Source organism: Scylla paramamosain, chromosome 25 (genome assembly GCF_035594125.1).
Source record: "Scylla paramamosain isolate STU-SP2022 chromosome 25, ASM3559412v1, whole genome shotgun sequence".
Taxonomy (NCBI): domain Eukaryota; kingdom Metazoa; phylum Arthropoda; class Malacostraca; order Decapoda; family Portunidae; genus Scylla; species Scylla paramamosain.
The window spans coordinates 19,993,262-20,018,285 of NC_087175.1; the positions used below are offsets into that span (position 1 = coordinate 19,993,262).

Genomic DNA, 25,024 nt, shown 5'->3' on the forward strand with positions numbered 1-25,024 from the left:
AGACTGGCCTTTGTGGGTTCAAGGGAACGCGTTCAAGTTTTCTATAAATTACTTAATCTGTATTACTTATATATAGTTACACTCAGACGATCATATACAACTTCCAACTACAACAAAAAAAAAACTACTAAAATGGGATTCATCTCTCTTCAAATAAATTCCATTAAATATCTCGAAACTTCACATTTATGCCACTCATCTTCCATAACTGCTGTTGCGAAGCCTACCAACTTCTCTCTCTCTCTTCATATCTAACACATTCAATCAAGAAATCTTTCACAGTCTCCCTCACCACTCTGCAACTGTCACATACCTGATTCAGTACGTTCCTGTTCCTAGCTTTCACCTCCATCATCCGTCTTGGCCTTCACTAACAGTTTGCTACCCCAGTCTCCTACATGCCAGTGGAGTTCCTCAGGTCTCTCCTTACACTCATACCACTTTAGACATTGTTTCCATCTCTGCCTGTCATCTAGTTAAACACCTTCTATCCTTTTCTTCATCTCTCTGGGTTCTATCCTACTCATCGAGGTTTTCCCTCCTTTTCCATCTATCAATTTCCCTCTTCCAGGATGACGTAATAAATGTTTTTCCCTCACTACCTGTTTCACCCACCTATCATGAGTCCTATCTTCTCCAAAAAGTTTAACTTCCCTTTAATTATTCTCTCCCTGAAAGTGCTCCAGCCCATTTTTCCTCTAATGCCTTTTACTGCTATGCTGCGTGGAGCACCTAACCCCCCTAACTACTATGTTCTGAGTCTTTCCCACTGTTGCTAAGTCTCCCTACCGGTATAAGTAATTCTAGACTAATACAGACAGTACGGAACTGCCATTCCCTCTTGTAACCTTCTAACTACCGCATACTTATTGATTGATCTGGTTCCTGGATTTATTATCATCCCTGTCATCTTTCTGTCTTTTCCTTAATATATTTTCATTTCATATATATATATATATATATATATATATATATATATATATATATATATATATATATATATATATATATATATATATATATATATATATATATAGTACAGTCGTCTGTACTTGAGCCCAACTCTGACAGCTGTCTTATCTTGCTGAATGTGTGGTCATGATCGCTTCGTCCTTCGTTCATTATAATGGGAACTGCATTTACCTCAAGGAAGCTTAAGAGGAGGAACTATTACTCCAATGGGGGGGGAGTCGATCCCTGGTATGTTCGTGGTAAGAAACTGGAGAAGAACCGTCAACTCTGAGGTCGAAGCATGTAAACAACACCCGAGCCCACCACAACGCTGCCCATGCCTGTGTGCGTAGTATGTAAGTACATGCTGCGCAGACTCAGGCTCCTGGGGACGCCGGCAGCCGAGTTGAGGAGGGTGTACCTCACCTTCATCCTCCCCAAACTCGTGTAAGCCTCCCTCACGTAATCCTCCTCTCTCACCCCACACTCAACAACAGCAGTTGGAAAGTGTGCAGAAGAGGGCATGGAGGGTTACCCATGTCCCTGCCTACACGAACTACGAGGATGCCCTGACATCCAGAGCCTGCCCAGGCTATCCGCCAGGCACCGAGAAATCCTGGAGAAGTTTGAGAAGTGTCTGCTACGCCACCCACGACTACGCCACATGCTGCCGCCCGACGGGCCTGGCATGGTCCATGCCGAGACCGCCTCAGCGCGGTTCCCAACTTACCACGATGGTGCGAGCCATTAACAGTTAGCCTTTCTCTAAATTAACCATAGTTTTAGAGTTGAGCATCCCCCCCTTCCCCCCAAACCAATGTATATTTTCCGTGTAACAAATGCCATCTCAATAAACCGGATATTGTTGTTGTTGTTATTATTATTGTTATTATTATTATTATTATTATTATTATTATTATTATTATTATTACTACTACACTTTCGTGAGTTTCCGATAACCGATGGACAGCAGTTCGTGACATTACAAACCGGAGGTAGGGAACGACCGCACGGCCACTCACCTTAGCTGTCAGAGGAGCACTGATGATTCCCAAGTACTTCTAACCCGGATTCCGCACAGCATAGAAGGCACCCATCACTGAAAGGGTTCAGGTGATCAAGCTACGTTCAACAGTGGTCTCAACAAAAGGATGGACATCTGGAACATGATCTCTATGATTCCTCTTAATGTTTTTGGTTCATGTTTGAGGTTAAATGGTTGCGGGTCCTAAAATGTATAATGCAATATCCATGACTGCATTTGTAGTCCCTGATTTGTGCACAACAGCTTCAATGAAGAATTGATTAAGTAAATAAATAAATAATAGCACACATACATGAATGCACGAACGCATCCCTACACACTCGAGTTAAATTACACTATGGTTGATTACCTAGTACGCATAACAAACTAATTAACACTTTCCCACTAGAAAATCTGCACAGGGGATGCGCGAACGCAATCCCTCACAAATAAGAAATTTCGCACTCGAGTTAACCACATTTGGGTTAATCGCAGGGGTCAGCACTGCCGGAGTGCAATGGCAAGCCTCGCCCTGGGAGAACCGTCCTCGTGATCACGGTGTCTCCTGTGCCAGGTAAGTATAAATTCAATTTTCAATCCCGCAGCCCAGTCCTGCCACACTCAACACCCCAACACACTCACAAACTGTTATGGAACTGTTTTATGTAGTGGTAAGTGTTCTTATTGTATTTACATTAATCCTCAAGGAAGTTAATTTAACAATATACTTTTCAATAGAAGCGTCTGTCCAATTTACTGTTGTAAGGAGGTTGTTTTGGAGGTTGTTTTAAGCAAATTATTAAAATTATGTGCCTAAAATTTGCCTCTGACATCAAGATCCCTCTCATGGTTCAACGCTTAACATTAACACATCAGTCACAAAATACGACACATTACTCTCACATAACTATAACGGCAAGGAGTATGACAAGGTCTAAATACATTCAGAAATCAGTCCTGCAAACATTCCATTTATATAAGTTGGTCCTGATGAGCTACAATGAACAAGAAATGGCCCAAAGAAAAAACCTTTAATCTAGTTGACTTAAAACGGGGAATTAACTCTGGATTATATAAATACAGGTACACGAACCCGACATATACTGACCAAGAAATACTACTGTATATGATAAATAATGATATCGAGCTAACAAACTGCTGGTGTACTACTGACGACTCGCAGTTCGGTAAAATCCGTAACGGCTTACACCAAGAACTCACCCCGCCACCCACCAAAGCCCCCAAACACAAACACAGCAGACACAGACACTCCTCTCATTAAAGCAAGTACCCAGAATCAAACACCGTTACACACAAATCACCGGAACAAACACAAACTTTTCACATACAAACACATACACAAACATGGACACGATCACCATAATACAACATAACGTACATACATGGAAAACAAACAAATTCTTGTTAACTAACACATATTTACAGAACAACCCTGACATAATACTTCTGAATAGCACCGGGGTCAAGGACACAGAAACCATAACAATATACGGATACAACAATCACAAAATCAACAGTGACAACACCCTTTATGATGGATCTGCAATACTAGTTAAAAACAGTATTGAATATAAAATCACAGACGACTTTGACACAGATATTTTACAAGTTACCATATCCACTAGCACTGGACCAATAAATATTGCAACAACTTACTTACCACCACGAAGACCTTATCTCCCCATCACAGACTCTCACAGATTAATAACACAAAACACACCAACTTACATCATCGGAGATCTAAACGCCAGACATACGATTCTAAACAACAATGACAGTAACAATGTTGGGAAAGCAATAAAAAAACTTATTGACAAAGGGAATCTCTGTCACAAAGGCTCTAACTTCCATACATTTTTCGGGAGCAATCATACATCTACACCCGACATCATACTTACAAATCATAAAGCATACCATAACAGGGATATAAAACCCGGTCCCACCACATCTTCTGACCACATTCCAGTAATAATCAAAATAACTACACAAGCAATAACAACATCCATTGACCCAATACCAAACTACAACTTAGCAAACTGGGAAACATTCACCCAAGACATTAAAGAAACACATAAAAACATAGACACAAACGCTTATATGACCACACTACAGCTAAATATATCTTTACAACAATGGACAAGCGCTGTAACAAACTCAATGAAAAACAACATCCCCTTAAAAAGAACAATAACACAACAAAAGCCACTAACAAATAACACCATAAAATATCTCAAAACCTACGCAAAAAACATCACAGACGAAAGCAATTATACAGGTTGGACTCCTCTAAAATACGCAACCTTAAAAAGAATAAGACATGCAATAATAAAAGAGTGCAATAACATACAAAATAAACAATGGGAAAGTAAAATAAGTAAGCTTATTAATGCACATAAAGACTCTAAGAAATTCAGGTCACAGATAAAAAGATTACAATGCAACAGTAAGACCTCAGAAAATTACATTATACACAACAACAAAAAAATCCATGACATAAGAAAACAAGAAGAAATTTTTAGAGAGATATGGAGCAATAACTTTCAAATATCACAACAGGAAAACGCAGAATTCGATCAACACACAGAGGTTTCAAGACACTTATTCATCAATTTTTGACCGCTGCTTTGACCCTTTTATGGGACTGGCATTTCAGTGGGCATTTTTTTATTAGATTTTTGTTGCCCTTGGCCAGTGTCCTTCCTACATAAAAAAAAAAAAAAGACAACATGATCACCCAATACCTGATTAATAATGAAGATAAATTTACGCCATACCCAAATGGAGACCCAAACAGACTTAATGACAACCACCCACTGTTACATAAAATAACCCCAGACACAATACAACGTATAATCAATCAAAAGCCTTAAGAATAACACCCCAGGGGTGTCGAAGATCAATAAAATCATTCTACAACACCTATCACCAGACTCGATATTAATTCTCACAAAACTACTCAACATATCAATTTCCATGGGCTACTTCCCAGACGAATACAAACATGCTAAACTCAAACTAATCCCAAAGGCCAACTAACAGACAACAAACCCACATAACCACAGACCTATCTCCCTACTTGAAGTGCCAGGAAAAATGTTCGAAAAAATAATCAACCACAGACCAAGAAATTACCTAGAAACGAACAGCCTTTTTCCAACATCTCAACACGGATTTCGACAACACCGATCAACACATACTGCCATAGCAGCCCTCACTAAGTCATACACTAACAACAAACAAAATAGCCACAATTGTCACCTGGGATATATCAAAAGCACTTGATAAGTTCTGGCACCAAGGCTTAAAATATAAAATATCCTTATTAAATTTACCAGACACTTATGTAAAGCTATTGAGTAGCTTTTTGAATAACAGAACAGCAAGTATAGCAATAAAAACACACACGGGTCCATCCATACCACTGCTAAGCGGAGTACCTCAAGGCATCAATATTTCACCAACCTTTTTCACTATATACACCTCAGATATTCCACCACCAAGCCCACATTGCACATACGTAACTTACGCTGATGACATCACCCAAATAATAACACAACAAGGGAATAGCAGAAATTTCTTAGCACGAGAAGTGGAGAGAGAAATCACAAAAATAAACCAATACGAACATCAGTGGAAAATAAAAGCAAAGATGAATAAATTCGCAATACTCCCAGTCTCAATAACAAAAACGAAACCAATAACTATCAACCATCAAAGAATACCATACACAACAAAGACAAACATTCTTGGACTGTCAATCAACAGCAAAGGGTACAACAACCAAATCACAAATAACGTAGTAAAAGCGAAGCACGCTCTATATATTATAAAAAGATTCTGCCAACTTACCACGAACATCAAGGTACACCTCATAAAAGCTTGCGTAATTCTACTACTTCTCTACCCCGAATATCTACTAACAACATTATCTAAACATGCTATAAGAAAACTTCAAAGAGTACAGAACCATGCCTTAAGGTTTGCTTACAATGAACAGTATCCATACACAAAAACCACATCAGAGCTACACCAACTAAGCGACCTGAAACCAATAAACATTCTATTACACGAAAGAGCTCAAAAAACAAAATTCACACTACAAAACATTTTACACGACACTGAATATATACACACAATAACAGAAAACCAAAACAACATCTTGGAGCACACATGGCTCAAGAAAACTGCAAAAACATTAGAGCAAGATGTACCACCTCCACTTAACACTTAAACTTCTCAGTCATAAGGTAAAGCATAAAATCTAGATGACAACAATAACATATAATAACACACATATATACACTGCCCGTTGCCAAAACAAAATTTACGTCAACTCAACGGTAAAAGGTAAATAAACAACAGGATCTGTGTAACGTCCACTTTCTTGGAAAGATAACCGGGATCGTGACAATAAACCTAAACAAACTTAGCCTAAACCATTCTAGCATGATCATGAGTGATTAGCCCCTACTCTTCCAGACTTCGGAAATATGCAACCTGGAAGTATTGCAATACCGGGCTGATCCGAGGCAAAAGTACAGCAAGCGCCTTGAACTGTTATTGTTTCACCGATGGATAATCTCCGTTGTTCCGAGGCAGTCATGAGCGACTGTGGAGCAAGCATCTTCACCTTGCAACCAAGTTTCAATAATGATCATTATAATCTCCCCTATGGAGTGGACCGATCTGGAGCAAACCCCTAGCACTTCGCCATAATCCAAAAATCAGATTAATATCGTAGATCCCACATGGGGATCGTATCAGATATTAAGCTGATAAGAACAGATACTACACTTTGATCTTAGCCAAAAGGCCGAGAAGCGATACCCATTAATGCAACACCACCAGCCCAACCACTGCAGCCTTAACATCCACACCACGCAAGCAACACACATGCGCCCCTCGTCTAAACTTAACACTAATTTAGTGCCCACGAAAAAAAAAAAAAAGTCAATATAGATTCAATGTGTAAAATGTAGTCAGAGTAGTGCTGCCTGTCGTCAAGCGAAGAGTTAATTTGTGATGTGTGCGGGAGGGGGCAATGTTCAAATAAATAAAAAAAATTAAATAAATAAAATAAATAAAAAGTCCCACGTGACCTTAAAGGAGAGAGAGCCAACTATTACATCTAAATTCAATCATATTTTATTTCCTCCCTTACGGAAAGCGGCCATGAGCCATTTACAAAATAAAGATCACTATAGTATTCACACCACTCAGCCTGTGCCCGACCCGCCACACACCTCTAAAGGTGGTAGACGGTCCTCAAGCCTACTGGATACCCATTAGGCAGCTTCCCGCTCAGGGACGGACACTCAGCCTCGTCATCGTGGCGTGATGTTACACCAAGTTTCGGTCAGGGAACTTGGCAATCATACTATAGAAGTGATCCTATGAAGTATGATCATGCCTTCCCTCACCTCACCTTCACTCCAATCCCCGAACACTGAACACCTGCCTCGCCTCAAAAAAACTTAAGGTATTTTGCCAATATGTGTGATCCACCATCACTTTCATAAAACTAACACCATTATTATTATCTAAATAACATACTACTAAAAACACCTGCAGAGAAATAACAAAGATTAAATGCAAAAAAAGAATATTTTAAATTTAAAAAATTAACATAGTAAATAGTTACCCATGCAACAGTTTACGTTTTCTGTCTTTAAGGCAGCGTCCCAGATCATCGGATACTACAACAAGCTGATATATACAGGTAAGTGACTGTCACTTGTTGCTGCACTAAGCTCACAAACACACACACATACACACACACGGGAGCAGGAGGCATAAAGTGCTGCTGCTGTAACACACTGAAAACACAGACATGAAGAGGTGTGTAGCATTTGCTACAAGGGAAATCATGCCACAGTTATTATCACACTAAACCAATACGTATAGGTATGTGAAGTGTTGCATAATGTTGTTGCAAAGAAAGGAAAGCTATGCTTGTTGGTACAGACGCGCGATACACATGTTGCTGCGACACAAAATATGCATTACAACTGTTGCTACACTAAGTTAACTCACACATTGGCAAGGAGTGTAGCACCTACTCTTGTACACACTTGATTACAACATTATTATCATTTTTATTATTAAAGGTTTAATGAGTATTATGTCACATATACATATATACATATTCGGCCAATATGGATGGATCAGAGCCACCTTCTCCTAAATAGTCGGTTTTCCAGCACAAGTCTCCACTTCCTAATGGATTGATTAAACTCTCCCACACACTATTATGAAGATTAAAAGTGTAATTTTAACAGCGCATGTGTGTAGCAGCGCATTAATACCGACTAATCAACCATTCCCTTTCCATAGAGATAAATAACCGACCAGCAAGATCAATCACCTATCCGTTTAAGCTTCCATAGAGAGTGGAGAGCAACGAAACCCAATCATCTATAGACAACTGGGTGTGCAGCGACAACTCAATCAGTAATCCATGGTCATTAGTTAGGGGGATGCGCGAACGCAATCCCCCGCTAGCAAAAATTTCGCACTCGAGTTAACCACATTTGGGTTAATCGCAGGGGTCAGCACTGCCGGAGTGCAATGGCAAGCCTCGCCCTGGGAGAACCGCCTTCATGATCACGGTGTCTCCTGTGCCAGGTAAGTATGATTGCAACATTCAATCCCGCAACCCAGTCCTGCCACGCTCAACACCCCAACACACTCACAAACTGTTATGGAACTGTTTTATGTAGTGGTAAGCGTTCTTATAGTATTTACATTAATCTTCAAGAAAATTAATTTAACAATATACTTTTCAACAGAAGTGTCTGTCTGATTTACTATTGTAAGAAAGTTGTTTTAAGCATATTATTAATATTCTATGTGCCTAAAACTTTCCTCTGACATCAAGATCCCTCTCATGGTTCAGCCCTTAACATTAACACATCAGTCACAAAATACGACACATTACTCTCACATAACTATAACGGCAAGAAGTATGACAAGGTCTAAATACATTCAGAAGTCAGTTCGGCAAGCATTCCATTTATATAAGTTGGTCCTGATGAGCGACACTGAACAAGAAATGTCAGACATGTGGGAGAGAACGGGTAACGACGTGCTTAAGAAAGATACACTCAAGTGAACGTGATGATATGACATAATTAAAACCATCATTTAAGCCTGGAGAATGTATTTGTTTTATTTATCAATTATCTCTTTTATTTGAGAGCAAGCCTTAAAGAAGGCAAGCTGACCAAGAACAATGACTGCTATTGGCACTTGCACATAAGCAGTTCAATAATGCTGCATGATCATTCCCCCTATCAGCACCTGGGGCATCTTTCTATAAAACGACCGACTCATTCGCAGGCATCCCTGTGAGATCCCTGGAACGCAACACATAACGATCTGGTTTTGGCCTTCTTCATGTCTTTGAATAAATGACTTAATGCACACTAATATATCTTTCATGTCTTGCCCGCAGACTGTTTTACAGGCCTGTTGGGGAATGATATACTAAATCACTAAAGCAATATTATGTTCAGCCAATATGGATGGATCCAAGCCCCCTTCTCTCCTAGATATCAGGTTTTGCAACACGTCTCCACTTTCTAATGGATCCCTTAAACTCTACTACACACTACTATTAAGATTAAATGTTTAATTTTAACGGTGCCTAATGATCCTAGTGTTGCAACGCATTAAAACCGACCGGTCAACCATTATCCTTCCTTATAACAGGTAAGTGGTCAGCAATCAGAATTTAGGCCATACTAACATATTCTTCAAAACGCCTGAGGCCCTGAGGGGATTGAGAGAGGCGGCGTTCTCAGGGGATAAATTCAGGAGTTGAGTGGTGATAGTGTGTGTGTGTGTGTGTGTGTGTGTGGAGGTACTTGTGATGTGGTCATATGACCCTGATATCATATATTGACATGTATAACCTTTGAGCAATAAGGGAGGCGATATAAGAGCCTGAGTAAAAGGGGGAATCTATTGTGAGTGAGTGTGGGAATTATCCTGTGTTGGTCTAGGGTAGAAATTTGTTCCCTAATTTCCTGTAATGTGTACTACCTTAAGTTATTTGTAAGTTAACATTATTATTAATATATATTGTTATTATAGAATATATGTGTTTTCTACACCAACATTGATCTGGTAATTGAGGTGATTTCTGGCGTGCTGTGCCAAGATAAGTGTTAAGTGAGAGGGTTTAATAGTTGACGATTTCAGATAGGTCGGTTAAGTATTCGAGGCCTTAAAAAATCCAGACCTTTAAAACTTTCTGGGATCTGTGTAACGTCCACTTTCTTGGAAAGATAACCGGGATTGTGACAATAAACCTAAACAAACTTAGCCAAAACCATTCTAGCATGATCATGAGTGATTGGCCCCTACTCTTCCGGACTTCGGAAATATGCATCCTGGAAGTATTGCAATACCGGAGGCCTTGAACTGTTATTGTTTCATTGATGAATAAACTCTCCGAGGGGAGTGGATCGATCCCAGAATTAGTCTTTTCCCGAGGCGGTCATGAGCAACTGTGGAGCAAGCATCTTCACCTTGCAATTAAGTTTCACTAATGTTCATTATATTCTCCCCTGTGGGAGTGGACCGATCCCGGAAGTACTGCAATACCGGGCCGATCCGCGGCAAAGGTGGAGCAAGCCCCTAGCACTTCGCCATAATCCAAAAATCAGATTAATATCGTAGATCCCACATGGGGATCGTATCAGATATTAAGCTGATAAGAACAGATACTACACTTTGATCTTAGCCAAAAGGCCGAGAAGCGATACCCACTTCATCAACACCACCAGCCCAACCACTGCAGCCTTAACATCCACACCACGCACGCAACACACATGCGCCCCTCGCCTACACTTAACACTAACACACCACCCACACCAAGCTGCTTCTTCACCATTTCATTTACTAGTACATTTACAACTCAAAACTCATGCCCAACAACATCGTCTTCCACAGCTTCCCAATCCTTGCACCACCAGTAATTTCGTCACCCAGTCGTCATTGCGGCGCCGGAGAGCAAGCACGGTGCAAGCAGAGCAACACTGGTCTCAGTCTCACTCAGGAACACTACTAGTGATGAAAGGAAAAGCCTTAAGCCTTTCAAGTTTTTATGTAATAGAATTAGAATCATTTGAACTACTGGAATATTAGTACTTACATGATACAACCAATTTTTTTATTTTGTGTACCGTACCAATTTAATGGAATACAACAGGCATGCATGATGCACATAATGGTATATCTTTTCCCTAGTCGAAGATATAAAAGGATAATGAAAAGAAAGTACAATAATGTAAAGATTCACTGATGTAAAACAGAGGCCTGGTAACAGCTCGCCGATTCGCTTGCTGCTTGAACTGTTCTGCCAGGCGGACTACACAGACCTGCCCCACCTTGCCGAGCTAGGAAGCACCGGTACCTTCGTGACTGTGCTGACTGGCAAGACCAAGGAGGCGTTGAGCTACACCATCGTCTACGCTGCTGCACTACTCCAGCCCTGCTGCACGAGGATCCCTGCTTGGTGGATCCTGGAATATTCCTGTGTACCGGGGACTCCCTCCAGGTGAGCCCTGCCCAGGCACCTGATACTTCTACTAATTTTTCTCTTTTCGCCCTTATCGTCCTCACAGTGGTCAAGGTGAACCCCAAGGCTTGCTTGTGGGGTGCCATTAGATGGCTGCCTTAAGCCACTGTGATTAAGGTTGGGCAAACTCTTAATAGGATCAGGCACACCCCCGGGTGTTTGCGACAGCTGCTAACGGCTGGAACACTAAACGGGGTTGCCTAGGCAGGCTCCTTCCATTTCTCTACTACTTAGCTGTGTTTGTATGTCGGGCCTTGGCCCCATGTAGGCATTATTTCACTCATCACTCCACCCCGGAATACCTTCCTTGTTCTTTACCTTAACCTTTCAACTGGGCCTAAGCCCAGAAATCAAATGTGACAATGGCACAAGTGAAAATAAAGAGTGAAGACACGACTCAAGGCAACAGAATCATCCTGCTGAGAACACTGTCGGCAAATATCATCTACGCAACCAGGATCATCACCGTCCAAGATGGCTTCATCGTCCTCACGAGATCAGACGAAGAAGTTGACAAAATTTTCCAGCAAAAGACCCAACAAGAACTCATTGACAACAGGTTCCTGCCAATCCTGCTACCGGAGCTAAAAGCAAAAAGGACCGTGCTCATCTTCAATACCGACGAATACATCTACAACCACACAGAAAAGGAAACTGAGGAAGAGGTACTGACAAAGAACACATGGATGAATGAAGGCATCGACTCAATATTCAAGATTCCCAGAACAAAAATACTCAAAGTCACCTTTAAAGAAACAGCAGCAGCAAAAAAAGCAGCGGAGAACGGCATCCTTGGGTTCCACATGAGTATTCCTGCACACACAATAAAAACAGAAGAGTACATCCCCATCACTACATGTCTCAAATGCTACGCCATAGAAGACCACATTACTTCCAAATGTCCCAAACCTAAAGAATTTAAGGTATGCTCCGAGTGCAGCTCAAATGACCATACATGGAGGGAGTGCAGCACAAGCAACAACAAAAAGTGTATCAATTGCAAGGGAGACCATAGGACCCTTGCAAATAAATGCCCACTAAGTAAAAAAGCACTTGAGGAAAAAAGACAACAAATGAAAAACAACAACAGCACCAAAACCTACAGTAATGTCACGTCAGGCAACACGAGCACGGCACCCCTCAATCTACCAACATCTACTCCCACAATCGAAAACGAAACAGCTGCAAAGTTGATGGCATGCATAATGCATGCACATCTAATAAACTCTACAAACCCTGGAACATACAACGATGACTTCAATAGAGCACTTAAACTTAATAACCTTCCACCAATCATTCTTCCTAATAACCCCCCATCAAAACAAATACTGAACCTTACCAAGGGAATGCAAATCCCAGCATCTGAAGAGAACACGCACACTGAAAACACACACCTCCAGGGAGCTCTCAACCAATCACAACCCACCCATCCAGAGCAAGATACATATCAAGACGAAATGGATATGCCACCACTAGAAAAAATACAGGGTAGAGCAATCGGCCTCCAGATAATAACAAAAAAAAAAAGTGAAGGATGGCCAAAAGACACAACACCGGCCTTAAGAAGCATCAAACAAGGAACAGACATCGGCCTATATAAATTTAGATACACAAACCCAGCCTATACTGAGCAAGAAATACTATTCTATCAAATAAACAACGACACAGACCTATCAAATTGCTGGTGCACAATAGACGACACGCAGTTCAATAAAATACGGAACGGCCTGCACCAAGGCCTCACCCCACCCCCAACAAAGCCACTAAACACAGACAGACACGCCTCAAAGTAACCACAGCACACAACAAACACCGTTAACCCTTAAGGCCTTTACAGTAAACAACACCACTACCAACAATGGATGTTAAAAATCATACAACACAACATTGCTCATTGGCACCCAAACAGACACGTTTTTACCAACACCTACAAGGAAATAAACGCTGACATTATATTAATCAACAGCCATGGAATCGGAATCAACAAAACAATACACTTCCACAATTACACCACACACACAATTAATTCATCAGGTGAACTACACGATGGAAATCTAACATAAAACATAAAACAACCAACGAATTTGACACTGACATATTACAAGTCAGAATAGATACTACCGCAGGGCCAATAAATATCACAACAACATACCTACCACCACGCAGACCCTACCTACCGATCACGGACTTCCACCGCCTAGCTTCAACACACCAACATACATACTAGGAGACCTAAATGCCAAACACCCTTGCTTAGGTACACATAACACCAATACTGTAGGAAAAGGATTAGAAATGCTGATAAACAGAAACAAACTTACCCATCTAAGACAACTTCCCCACATACATATCACACAACACACAGACAACACCAGACATAATATTGGCAAACTCTCAAACTTACCATAACTACACCGTAAAACAAGGTCCAACTACTACTACTGATGTAAATAATGTTATCTACTCTGTATGTTGGAGAGTTGGGATGTCACACGGTACTGGTATCCTGTAACTGAACTGGTACATATCAGACTGGTACTGTACAGGTTCTCGCAAGCTGCCTGCTTGGTTGCCTTTCGAGCAGTCTACTCTCCACAGGGTTTCAATGATCACCTGAGTCTTGTTGTGGAAGGATGTTATATCTTACAGCGTGGAAATACGAGCTGTGAGAAGGAAACCGAATATATAAGCTATATCAGCAGAATTGAAAATGCCAGGGAGAAGGAAGACAGCAGTTACAGCTCTATTTAAATATGCAGAGGGTGAAATTTCAACATGTGACAGTGTGGCCATATAGCTATGGAGGTCAGAGGTTTGACCTTTCCTACCTCTTGCGTAATGTGGGGAACTTATTCAATTTTTATAATAACTAAACCCCTTGTCAACATACTTCAGTCATGTTATACAGGGAACTGTTAGTTTTTCTTCCTTACAGGACTGCCACACTGTCTGACTGCAATGTCTGACCCAAAAAATATATTCTTTTGGCATAGAAAAAGGTATGGGACGTATCGATCTCTCTGTACAATGAGAGCAGAGAAAAAAGAAAACAGTAAAAAAAACTAAAAATGAATCTTTTATAAAACAAAAAATCCTGTATGAAAAAAAAAAACACCACAAACTACTGCTACCATCGTTCTGCATCCATTAGAGCAGAGGTGTGCGTCAAACATCTGTACTTGAAGGGTAAAAAAAAAAAAAAAACGTACACAAACATGAACCATTAGGACAGTTAGCGTGAGACCACCCCCTCACATGGAATCTTTCGTTGCAGAAATAATCGATGCCGAAATAATCGGCAGGATATATTCAACAATACCTTCGGTTAACCTAGAATAACACAAAAAAAAAATTATGCATGCAAGTCTGTTGATACAAGGAAAGTAAACCGGGAACATTTAGAAGTGAAGAGTAAACGATCTGGCAACCTACATCGCCTACTATGCATGAGTGGGATATACCATGCCAGAAATAAGGAAATGATATGACTTTCCTTCCCAGGCTTTGCAGTAGAGCCAGACTGCAATACAAGGTTTTCTTTTCCTGTCCCGTCATCGCCCGCCTGAGTTCAATGCAGACTGCAGTCGCCCAGCCCGCATGCGTCAGCCTGTTAGACAGCCACGAGGCCAAGGCCGCCCTCGTGGTCGACATACACAGCCATATGTGCCGCTGGAGGTACTTCACTGCAGCATCCCCCCTTCCCCCCACGCTAGCCCCCAATCTCCACCCAATACCGGGCAGGGCACGTGTGGACCACCACCTACACTGCCACTGATACCCGCTTTGTTCATGAACGCATAAGAAATACGTTTACTGTATATTGTATAATATTTTCTTTGAACAATAAACCTCAACATACTAAGCGTGGTTGTTTTATTCACAAACAGCGACACTTCCGGCGAACCTCATACTTTTGCGAACGTTGGTTATCAACGTATGTCATATTGACACAAGATCTCGTGGCACGAATACTACCTGTATTTCAGGATAGCTATTATCAAGTCTACCAGTAACCTTAGACTCACTATTGGGTCTTAACCTTCTCTTCCCACAAATTCACTATTATTGTTATCAAGCCCATTCATTGGGCCATTTAAAAATAATCTAAGACTCATTGAGTTGTTCCCCTCCACGGAAATCTTTAGTAAAAGGCGAAAGATTTATGCGTTTTGAAGGGAAACCAGAGCTAAAGCAAAATACACAAATTTTCGACAATATGTTTTGAGTCGAACACCTACACAGGCTTCACCTCAGTGTAAGAAAGTAACATGTTCTGCCAACCTATACTAAATCCATCTTCAGTGTGGTCTGCTTCTCATCTGCATCATATTTCTCTGTAAAGTTATCAAATGTAATTATAAATTCATGCTTTCTTTACAAATAGAGTGATACACGCGCCCAATATGTGATGCTGTATTATCCAGTGTGTCCTTCTTAACTGGAAAGGTTCACATCTTGCTCCCACTCATCATCTGCACCATTACATATTTTGAGAACTTGTGGTTTCCACTTCTACAAGCCGTTAATACCAGTGTGTCGAGATTGCCATCTTAAAGGCGATGTCGGCCTTTTGGTCTAGCCCACAGCGCTAATACCACCATTACGGATTTGTTTCACGGTCTGCTTTGCGAAAATTTTCACACAAACCTGTTTGCAAACTTACCCGTTTTGGCAACAAAAAAAAAACTAATATATTTAACAATAATATCTAAACACAAATCTTTAACTTATGATAACATTTTCCCCCTTAAGCCTAAACTAGAGACAACGAATGAGATGAGTGAGTAGTGAGAGAATACACCATAAACAGGAGGAACGTGTGAGGCCGCGGAATAGTTACCCATGATAGGAATAAATAGACAGAGTGTGGATGCATAAGAAGCAGCAGTGACAGCCTCAGTGGAAGGATGCGATCAAACCAAGTCAGATCGGATCGTTCAGCAAGTATGAACCAACTCACTTCAACTAACTAAGTCTTGATTGGTCCAAGATTAATAATTTCATGCAGACATCTCATTCAGAACTTGAGGCAACACTATCATCTGCTTTTTGTCGAAGATACATTAATAGGGAATAAAAATAACAATTAATATAGTCTCTTCATTAAGAAACTGATTAAAAAAAATTTACACACACACACACACACACACACACACACGTACAAACAATATCTGAGAGCAACATTCGGTACAAGGGAATGATCATCGCATGCAGCAGGAACATCACACGAAAGGTACGACCTGCTCACTATCCATCAAGAACACCAAGGGAATCAATCACTTCTTTACTCAAGTTTCCATGGAGGTAAGTGACCGACCATCAAGATCAATCACCTTTTCGTTCAAGCTTCCATACAGTGAACAGTAACGAAACCCAATCATAGCTGTTTTACAGGCCTGGTGGGGAATGACATTTTGAGTAATTAATGCAGTATTATATTCGGCCAATATGGATGGATCAGAGCCACCTTCTCCTAAATAGTCGGTTTTCCAGCACGTCTCCACTTCCTAATGGATTGATTAAACTCTACCACACACTATTATGAAGATTAAAAGTGTAATTTTAACGGCATTAGCAGCGCATTAATACCGACTAATCAACCATTCCCTTTCCATAGAGATAAGTAACCGACCAGCAAGATCAATCACCTATCCGTTTATGCTTCCATAGAAAGAGTGAAGAGCAATGAAATCCAATCACCTATAGACAATTGAGCGCGCAGCAACAACATACTATCAGAATTCCATGGTCATTGGTTAGGGGGATGCGCGAACGCAATCCCCCGCTAACAAAAATTTCGCACTCGAGTTAACCACATTTGGGTTAATCGCAGGGGTCAGCACTGCCGGAGTGCAATGGCAAGCCTCGCCCTGGGAGAACCGCCTTCGTGATCACTGTGTCTCCTGTGCCAGGTAAGTATGATTACAACATTCAATTCCGCACCCCAGTCCTGCCACACTCAACACCCCAACACACTCACAAACTGTTATGGAACTGTTTTATGTAGTGGTAAGCGTTCTTATAGTATTTACATTAATCTTCAAGGAAATTAATTTAACAATATACTTTTCAACAGAAGTGTCTGTCCGATTTACTATTGTAAGAAAGTTGTTTTAAGCATATTATTAAAATTCTATGTGCCTAAAACTTGCCTCTGACATCAAGATCCCTCTCATGGTTCAACCCTTAACATTAACACATCAGTCACAAAATACGACACATTACTCTCACATAACTATAACGGCAAGGAGTATGACAAGGTCTAAATACATTCAGAAGTCAGTTCGGCAAGCATTCCACTTATATAAGTTGGTCCTGATGAGCGACACTGAACAAGAAATGTCAGACATGTGGGAGAGAACGGGTAACGACGTGCTTAGGAAAGATACACTCAAGTGAACGTGATGATATGACATAATTAAAACCATCATTTAAGCCTGGAGAATGTATTTGTTTTATTTATCAATTATCTCTTTTATTTGAGAGCAAGCCTTAAAGAAGGCAAGCTGACCAAGAACAATGACTGCTATTGGCACTTGCACATAAGGAGTTCAATAATGCTGCATGATCATTCCCCCTATCAGCACCTGGGGCATCTTTCTATAAAACGACCGACTCATCCGCAGGCATCCCTGTGAGATCCCTGGAACGCAACACATAACGATCTGGTTTTGGCCTTCCTCATGTCTTTGAATAAATGACTTAATGTACACTAATATATCTTTCATGTCTTGCCCGCAGACTGCTTTACAGGCCTGTTGGGGAATGATATACTAAATCACTAAAGCAGTATTATGTTCAGCCAATATGGATGGATATGAACCTCCTTCTCTCCTAGATGGCCAGTTTTGCAACACAAGAGTCTCCACTTCCTAATGGATCCCTTAAGCTTTACCACACACTGAAGATCAAATGTTTAATTTTAACAGCGCCTGATGATCCTAGTGTTGCAACGCATTAAAACCGACCGGTCAACCATTATCTTTCCTTACAGGTAAGTGGTCAGCAATCAGAATTTAGGCCATACTAAACGTACTGAAAAACCAAGTCGCTCCATGGCAAGAGCGGAGCGTGGATGTACTATGTAGCACCATAAATATTTCACTGACGGATGTTGTATCTCCCCTGGTAGAGAAGGAATCCGCGGCAAAAGTGCAGCAAGCCCCTTTACTCCGTTATTGTTTCACTGATAGTGATGTGTTACGTTCTGCCCGGGGAAGGAAGGAATCATCCGCGGCAAAAGTGCAGCAATCCCCTTACTCTGCTACTGTCTCACTGATAAGCGTTACATTCTCCCCGTGGAGAGAAGGAAGTATCCGAGGCAAAGGCGCAAGCCCCGTAACACTTTCACTGTTTTATTAATAAATATGATTCTCTCAAGTGGGAGTGAACTGATCCCAAAAGCATTTTTCAGAACTCTATGGGAGTATATGTGCTCACCTGTAAAGACAGCCAACTGCAGTTTCTAAAATAGCCATAGGATATTGTCGGAAATAGTCTCATCGTGATTCCCACAGTTACACTTATAAAGATTCTCTATAATGTCCTGTTATTGGAAGAGTTTACCTTGAAAAGGAATACGTTTTCTTAGTGTCCCTCGTGTTCCGTTTTCCTCCTGTGCATATCTTTATTCTTAGTTATGTTAGTATAAGGCTTATTTACCCATTTTATATAATGTAGTATTATTCTCTTCATAATTCAAGTTATTTATATGTATGTGTATGTAAGGGAAAAGGTGTATTTGAGGTAGAATGTGTTGAAGCGAGAGGCGATACTTGTCTGGGTTTTTTGTATCAGAATCAGCAAATTCTTCAGAGCGCCAGAGGCCGTGAGGGGATTGAGAGAGGCGGCGTTCTCAGGGGATAAATTCGGGTGTGTGTGTGTGTGTGTGTGTGGAGGTATTAGTGATGTGGTCGTATGACACTGATATCCAGGATCAGGTTGGTGAGTCTTTTGTGGTATCAAGAGCTCTTGTCCGCTGAAATTTGGTTGATGAGTTGTGTGGATGACGTAACGCTGAGGGGTCAGCGTCGGTGCTGAGGCAGCCTTTTTTTTTTTTTTTTTTTTTGGCCGGGAGTTAAGGTGGTGTTATGGCGTTATTAGTGTCTTTGGTGATAGTGTTATGGTGTTGTAGGTGATTTATGGTGATGGTGATGGTCTTGAGGTTTGAGGAGGTAAAATACGGGAATTGTTATTTGGTGATGCGGTGACGGTGTCTGGGGAAATTCCTGCGGCTGGGGAAAATATTTTAGCGGCCTATGAAGGAATGAAAGGGTTTTAACGCTTTGCGAAGTGACGGGAATGTCATATGTTGACGTGTATAACCTTTGAGCATTAAGGGAGGCGATATAAGAGCCTGAGTAAAGGCGGGAATCTATTGTGGGTGAGTGTGGGAGTTATCCTGTGTTGGTCTAGGGTAGAAATTTGTTCCCTAATTTCCTGTAATGTGTACTACCTTAAGTTATTTATAAGTTATTATTATTAATATATATTATGTTATTATATAGAATATTTGTGTTTTCTACACCAACATTGATCTGGTAATTGAAGTGATTTCTGGCGTGCTGTGCCAAGGTAAGGGTTATGTGAGAGGGTTTAATAGCTGACGATTTCGGATAGGTCGGGTAAGTATTCGAGGCCTTAAGAAATCCAGACCTTTAAAACTTTCTCGGATCAGTGTAACGTCCACTTTCTTGGAAGGATAACCGGAATCGTGACAATAAACCTAAACAAACTTAGCCTAAACCATTCTAGCATGATCATGATTTTCTTTTTCTCAGACACAAGCTGCCGCCTGACGCGCCTCGCCCGGTCCGTGCCACCAGACACCACAACATAACGCCACGCCCCTAAAGGCGCCGCACACGGACCGGTACAGACTCAGCGCGATTCCCACCTTGGTGCGAGCCATCAATCAATAGTATTACCCTTTTAGATTAGGCTTAGCTTTAGGATAAATGTTAAGTATTTCCCCATCCCCTCTGTACATTTTCAGTTTGTCAACTGCCTAAAGAATAAACCGTTTATTATTATTATTATTATGAAAGATTAGCCCCTACTCTTCCGGACTTCGGAAATATGCATCCTGGAAGTATTGCAATACCGGGCTGATCCGAGGCAAAAGTACAGCAAGTGTTTTCTAGAGGCGGTCATGAGCGACTGTGGAGCAAGCATCTTCACCTATCAACCAAGTTTCACTTATGTTCATTATATTCTCCCCTGGGGGAGTGGACCGATCCCGGATGTACTGCAATACCGGGCCGATCCGCGGCAAAGGTGGAGCAAGCCCCTAGCACTTCGCCATAATCCAAAAATCAGATTAATATCGTAGATCCCACATGGGGATCGTATCAGATATTAAGCTGATAAGAACAGATACTACACTTTGATCTTAGCCAAAAGGCCGAGAAGCGATACCCATTAATGCAACACCACCAGCCCAACCACTGCAGCCTTAACACCCACACCACGCAAACAACACATATGCGCCCCTCGCCTACAATTAACACAAACACACCACCCACGCCAAGCTTCCTCCTCATCATTTCATTTACTAGTACATTTACAAATCAAAAGCCGCGCTCATTGACGGCACCGTCTTCCACAGCCTCCTAAACCATGCACCACCAGGATCTTTGTCACCCAGTCGTCAGTCAGATGCAGCCCCGCCGCGCATGAACAGTACAGACAGGGCAACACTAATCCCCGTCTCAGCAGCACTACTGCTATCACTGCTGTCACCATGTCCTAACAGTAGTGTGCGCTGTTCTGAGCACTGCAGCGTTTCATTCCTACTGTAAACCTCCTTACACATCCCATGGCAGCCTAGTGTGCACCACCACTACCACCACCACCATTCGCCTCACGCCTTCACTCTTCCTCCCAAGACAGCAGCACTGGCCCAGACACAAGCACCAGTCTATCTCGGGGACAGGCGAGCCTTCCTTCAATACAAGAGAGACACAGATTAGAATGTGTAAAAGAAATATATTTGCCTTGTTCAAATAATTCACTAATGCAGTCTGGATGTCAAGAGACAGTAACGAGAGAAAACGGTCGAGACGAAAGGTGACTGAACTGTTTTCATGCGACACGCTCATTCCCCACAGCCACTACCACCACCGTCCTTGATTATTAAGATCATTACTCATTTAATATATATCACTATCTGGAAAATAAATGTCACACGGTGAACACACGACAGTAACCCACCAGCGCTCGGTTTCCCAGTACTTACTGGCTCGTGCAGAGAGAGAGAGAGAGAGAGAGAGAGAGAGAGAGAGAGAGAGAGAGAGAGAGAGAGAGAGAGAGAGAGAGAGAGAGAGAGAGAGAGAGAGAGAGAGAGAGAGAGTGGTAAGCACCTCAGCACATAATGATCTATGGTTGTGTGTGTGTGTGTGTGTGTGTGTGTCAACAAAATTTAAAACATTCAATGTAAGGAATGATTACGTATAAATTGAAAGACTAATGCTACTTAAATCTAATCCAATTCAACATCTTTGAATATGAAATGTTAGGAACACGCACAATGTAGAATGTGTGTGTGTGTGTGTGTGTGTGTGTCCCACGGGGGCATAATCTCACTACTGCTGTGTTAAAACTGGCATTATTGCAGCACATTTATTGACTTTAATGTGTAATGATCACTCACAGTTACACGAAGAAAGTTTTACTTGAAAATTATCCTTCACACGGAAAATGTGTCTATATGTTCGTTCGGAGAACGAACTGATATGATTATATTGCCACAGAATTATTTATTATCAATCAATCGGAGTAAAAACGCTGCTTTTTTCAGCTATATATATATATATATATATATATATATATATATATATATATATATATATATATATATATATATATATATATATATATATATATATATATATATATATTATAATCACATAGATTAGATTAAAGATGATGTTTGGTCTCCCTATATAGGATGGATATAGATTTATTTGAAGCCTTTCAGAAGAGAATGACAAAAATGATACACGAGTTTACAAATACGTATATCATACAGGGATAGATTTATTTTCCATGTAAGGGATAAGTATTTTCCTTCGAGAAAACGGTTTTCCTCAAGTGATTTTTACATATACGGAAAATCCACATTTATAGTTAGTGAAATATTGCTACGGCGTGTGTGTGTGTGTGTGGTGGGGGGGATAGGCAAAAAGACAGAACTGCTAGTTGGATGGGTGATTACTCTTGGGTCATGGTAAATGTCAATGTCACATCGACGTCACGAAAGGATGAGCGGGTGGGGTACCTATCACGACGACACCAGTCTTGCTGCCGGTGCCTAAAAATTTTAGCTGAGTTTACCCTAAATTTACCCTTATAATTGCTTTAATTATCGTGGGATAACATCAAAACATATTTTTTCCAATTAGGTCGGAGTCACAAATATCCACTGCAAAAACAGCATTTTTGTCCAACGCTTTGTTAAAATTTTATTTGCGAAAAACGACAGAACACCCTTGAAACTTGGGAAGGAAAAGTAATTATAACTGTCAGTTAACTATAACCATACAACCAAACCTAACTTAACTTTGCACTCTACTGCAGTAGTTGTATGTGTGTGTGTAAGGGACGTATTTAAGCTTTGCTCTCCGAAGCTGCTTCGACACCCCTGCTGAGGCCCCACGGTCTCGCGACCAACTACCGTAGGAACACCGACTCGCATGGCATCATTCTCCGCCTACCTTCTTGGTGTGGTCTTATTTCATCCTGCACAGCCTACCATGAGGGAGGCACCAAAGAGTAACAGGATGAGGGGAATGAAATGGAAACAAGGCGATGAATGGGCATGGTAAAAGGAGGCCCCGCCATGATGGGTGAACATGAGTATGTCCTGCCTGCTGATCTGTACTCCCTATGCCTAAGGTGACCTAGTTAGCACTACCTAACTCTTTATCAAGGCAATGTTACTCACTATTACTGTGCTCCCTGGCAGCATAAGATATCCACGGTGAGGACTAGAAATAGGCGAAATCTCACCCTCGACAGGCGCACGCACCCACCCGCTGACACTTTGGCAGGCATACTGAACCTGAACTTCTTGAGCGTTGCCAGATAGCATCATAGCTCTGAGAATCGGATACAAGTGGCGCTAAAACTGGCTAGAAAACAGCTTAACTCCTGTATAAATAGCTAAGAAAACGGCTATTTTTTCGTATATATATATATATATATATATATATATATATATATATATATATATATATATATATATATATATATATATATATATATATATATATATATATATATATATATATATATATATATATATATATAAGCTTCTAAAGAAATGTTTCGGGAAGAGATCTTAATAGTATAATTTATACGATGTACTCTTTTCTTACCTCTTAGTAATATATATTGAAAGATGGCGTTGAACACTTCATCGTCTTCATCATTTTTTTTTTTTTTTTCCTCTACAGACGACGTTGAAGGTTTATCTACTGCACTTGTTTTTGACTGTGAATACTTTTGACTTGAGGCTACAATATTCAAAACATCATTTGGGAAATTGTATGATACACAGGTTTCTGTCATTCGCTTCAACCGATAGCGTACATGAATCAACGCATTAGTAGTATCTGTTTGCATTTTATTCCTCAAGCCTTTTTATTTATTTTATTTATTTTATTCCTCCTCCCTTTAAGAGGTTCATTTAACTGAAAACTCTTTCAGTTTCTGCATTTGAGTAACAAACTTAGAATTGGTAGAACAACAGATGACAGTTCATGATAAGGGTTTTAGTTTGAAGCATCTTTGTAACTAACCAGTTATGCTTAATACTGAAATGCACCGAAATCCACCGAAATGCAGCCTAAAACTATCGAAGTGCATCGAAATGTACCAAAAAAAAAAAAAAAAAAAAAAAAAACATCGAAATCCAGCCAAATTTGAGCATCGTGCCCTTAGGTTTCCCTCTTGATCTGCAGACACAAGCTTGGATAGGTCTGATAACAGTTTCTCAGTTTCGTGCCCAAGATACAGCTTGAGGAGCACGTACTCGTCCAGATTGCAGGTGAAGGGATCTATGCGATGTTTATTAGATGGCGGTATCACTCTATTTACTAGAGTTTCAACCATCAGTGTCAGATCACCTAATACTTACAGTATTTTGCAAAGAACACTTTTTCATCATTAGGAATTTCTGCGATCCAGTCCTTGCATATATCTATCTTGCAGCCACTGTTTTCTAAACCTCTGTGTGTATGTTCGTTGCTTGATTTCCTTAGCCATATTTGCCAGGAAAATTCTTTCCTTTGATACTCGAACAACTGTGATAGCGACGGATGGGTAATGCACACTGAACACACGCCTCGTCTCTGTCCTCAGACTCAGGGACGGCGTAGTGACAGGATCCTGACACGGAGGAGACCTGTAACCGTTGTTTACGACTCTCCCCCTCTCCTCGACCC

At 40.8% G+C, this 25,024-nt stretch overlaps 1 protein-coding gene and 8 non-coding genes across 13 annotated transcripts in view; all 9 read right to left on the reverse strand.

The window, feature by feature from the left end:
• The window catches only part of LOC135113334 (uncharacterized), a 38,662-nt gene extending 15,020 nt beyond the window's left edge, over positions 1-23,642 (reverse strand). For 2 of the 5 annotated variants that reach the window (XR_010274793.1, XM_064028572.1), the window contains exon 1: positions 314-597. Coding sequence is in view for 3 of the 5 variants with exons in the window: in XM_064028572.1 (XP_063884642.1) it covers positions 314-355 (42 nt within the window). In the remaining 2 variants the exon portion in view is untranslated. Of the gene's footprint in view, positions 1-313; positions 603-1,973; positions 2,051-23,523 lie in introns of those variants that run through there. The other 3 variants (XR_010274795.1, XM_064028574.1, XM_064028575.1) reach the window with 3 other exon arrangements.
• On the reverse strand, positions 2,394-2,557 carry LOC135113462 (U1 spliceosomal RNA). Its single transcript, XR_010274846.1, has one exon. It is a non-coding gene; the product is annotated as a U1 spliceosomal RNA (small nuclear RNA).
• Positions 6,634-6,821, reverse strand: LOC135113465 (U2 spliceosomal RNA). The gene has a single exon (XR_010274849.1). It is a non-coding gene; the product is annotated as a U2 spliceosomal RNA (small nuclear RNA).
• LOC135113467 (small nucleolar RNA U3) lies at positions 7,208-7,404 on the reverse strand. The gene has a single exon (XR_010274850.1). It is a non-coding gene; the product is annotated as a small nucleolar RNA U3 (small nucleolar RNA).
• On the reverse strand, positions 8,466-8,628 carry LOC135113469 (U1 spliceosomal RNA). The gene has a single exon (XR_010274852.1). It is a non-coding gene; the product is annotated as a U1 spliceosomal RNA (small nuclear RNA).
• LOC135113463 (U2 spliceosomal RNA) lies at positions 10,570-10,762 on the reverse strand. The gene has a single exon (XR_010274847.1). It is a non-coding gene; the product is annotated as a U2 spliceosomal RNA (small nuclear RNA).
• Positions 15,653-15,768, reverse strand: LOC135113468 (U5 spliceosomal RNA). The gene has a single exon (XR_010274851.1). It is a non-coding gene; the product is annotated as a U5 spliceosomal RNA (small nuclear RNA).
• LOC135113470 (U1 spliceosomal RNA) lies at positions 17,337-17,499 on the reverse strand. Its single transcript, XR_010274853.1, has one exon. It is a non-coding gene; the product is annotated as a U1 spliceosomal RNA (small nuclear RNA).
• Positions 20,802-20,994, reverse strand: LOC135113464 (U2 spliceosomal RNA). Its single transcript, XR_010274848.1, has one exon. It is a non-coding gene; the product is annotated as a U2 spliceosomal RNA (small nuclear RNA).
• Positions 23,643-25,024: the final 1,382 nt, after the last annotated feature.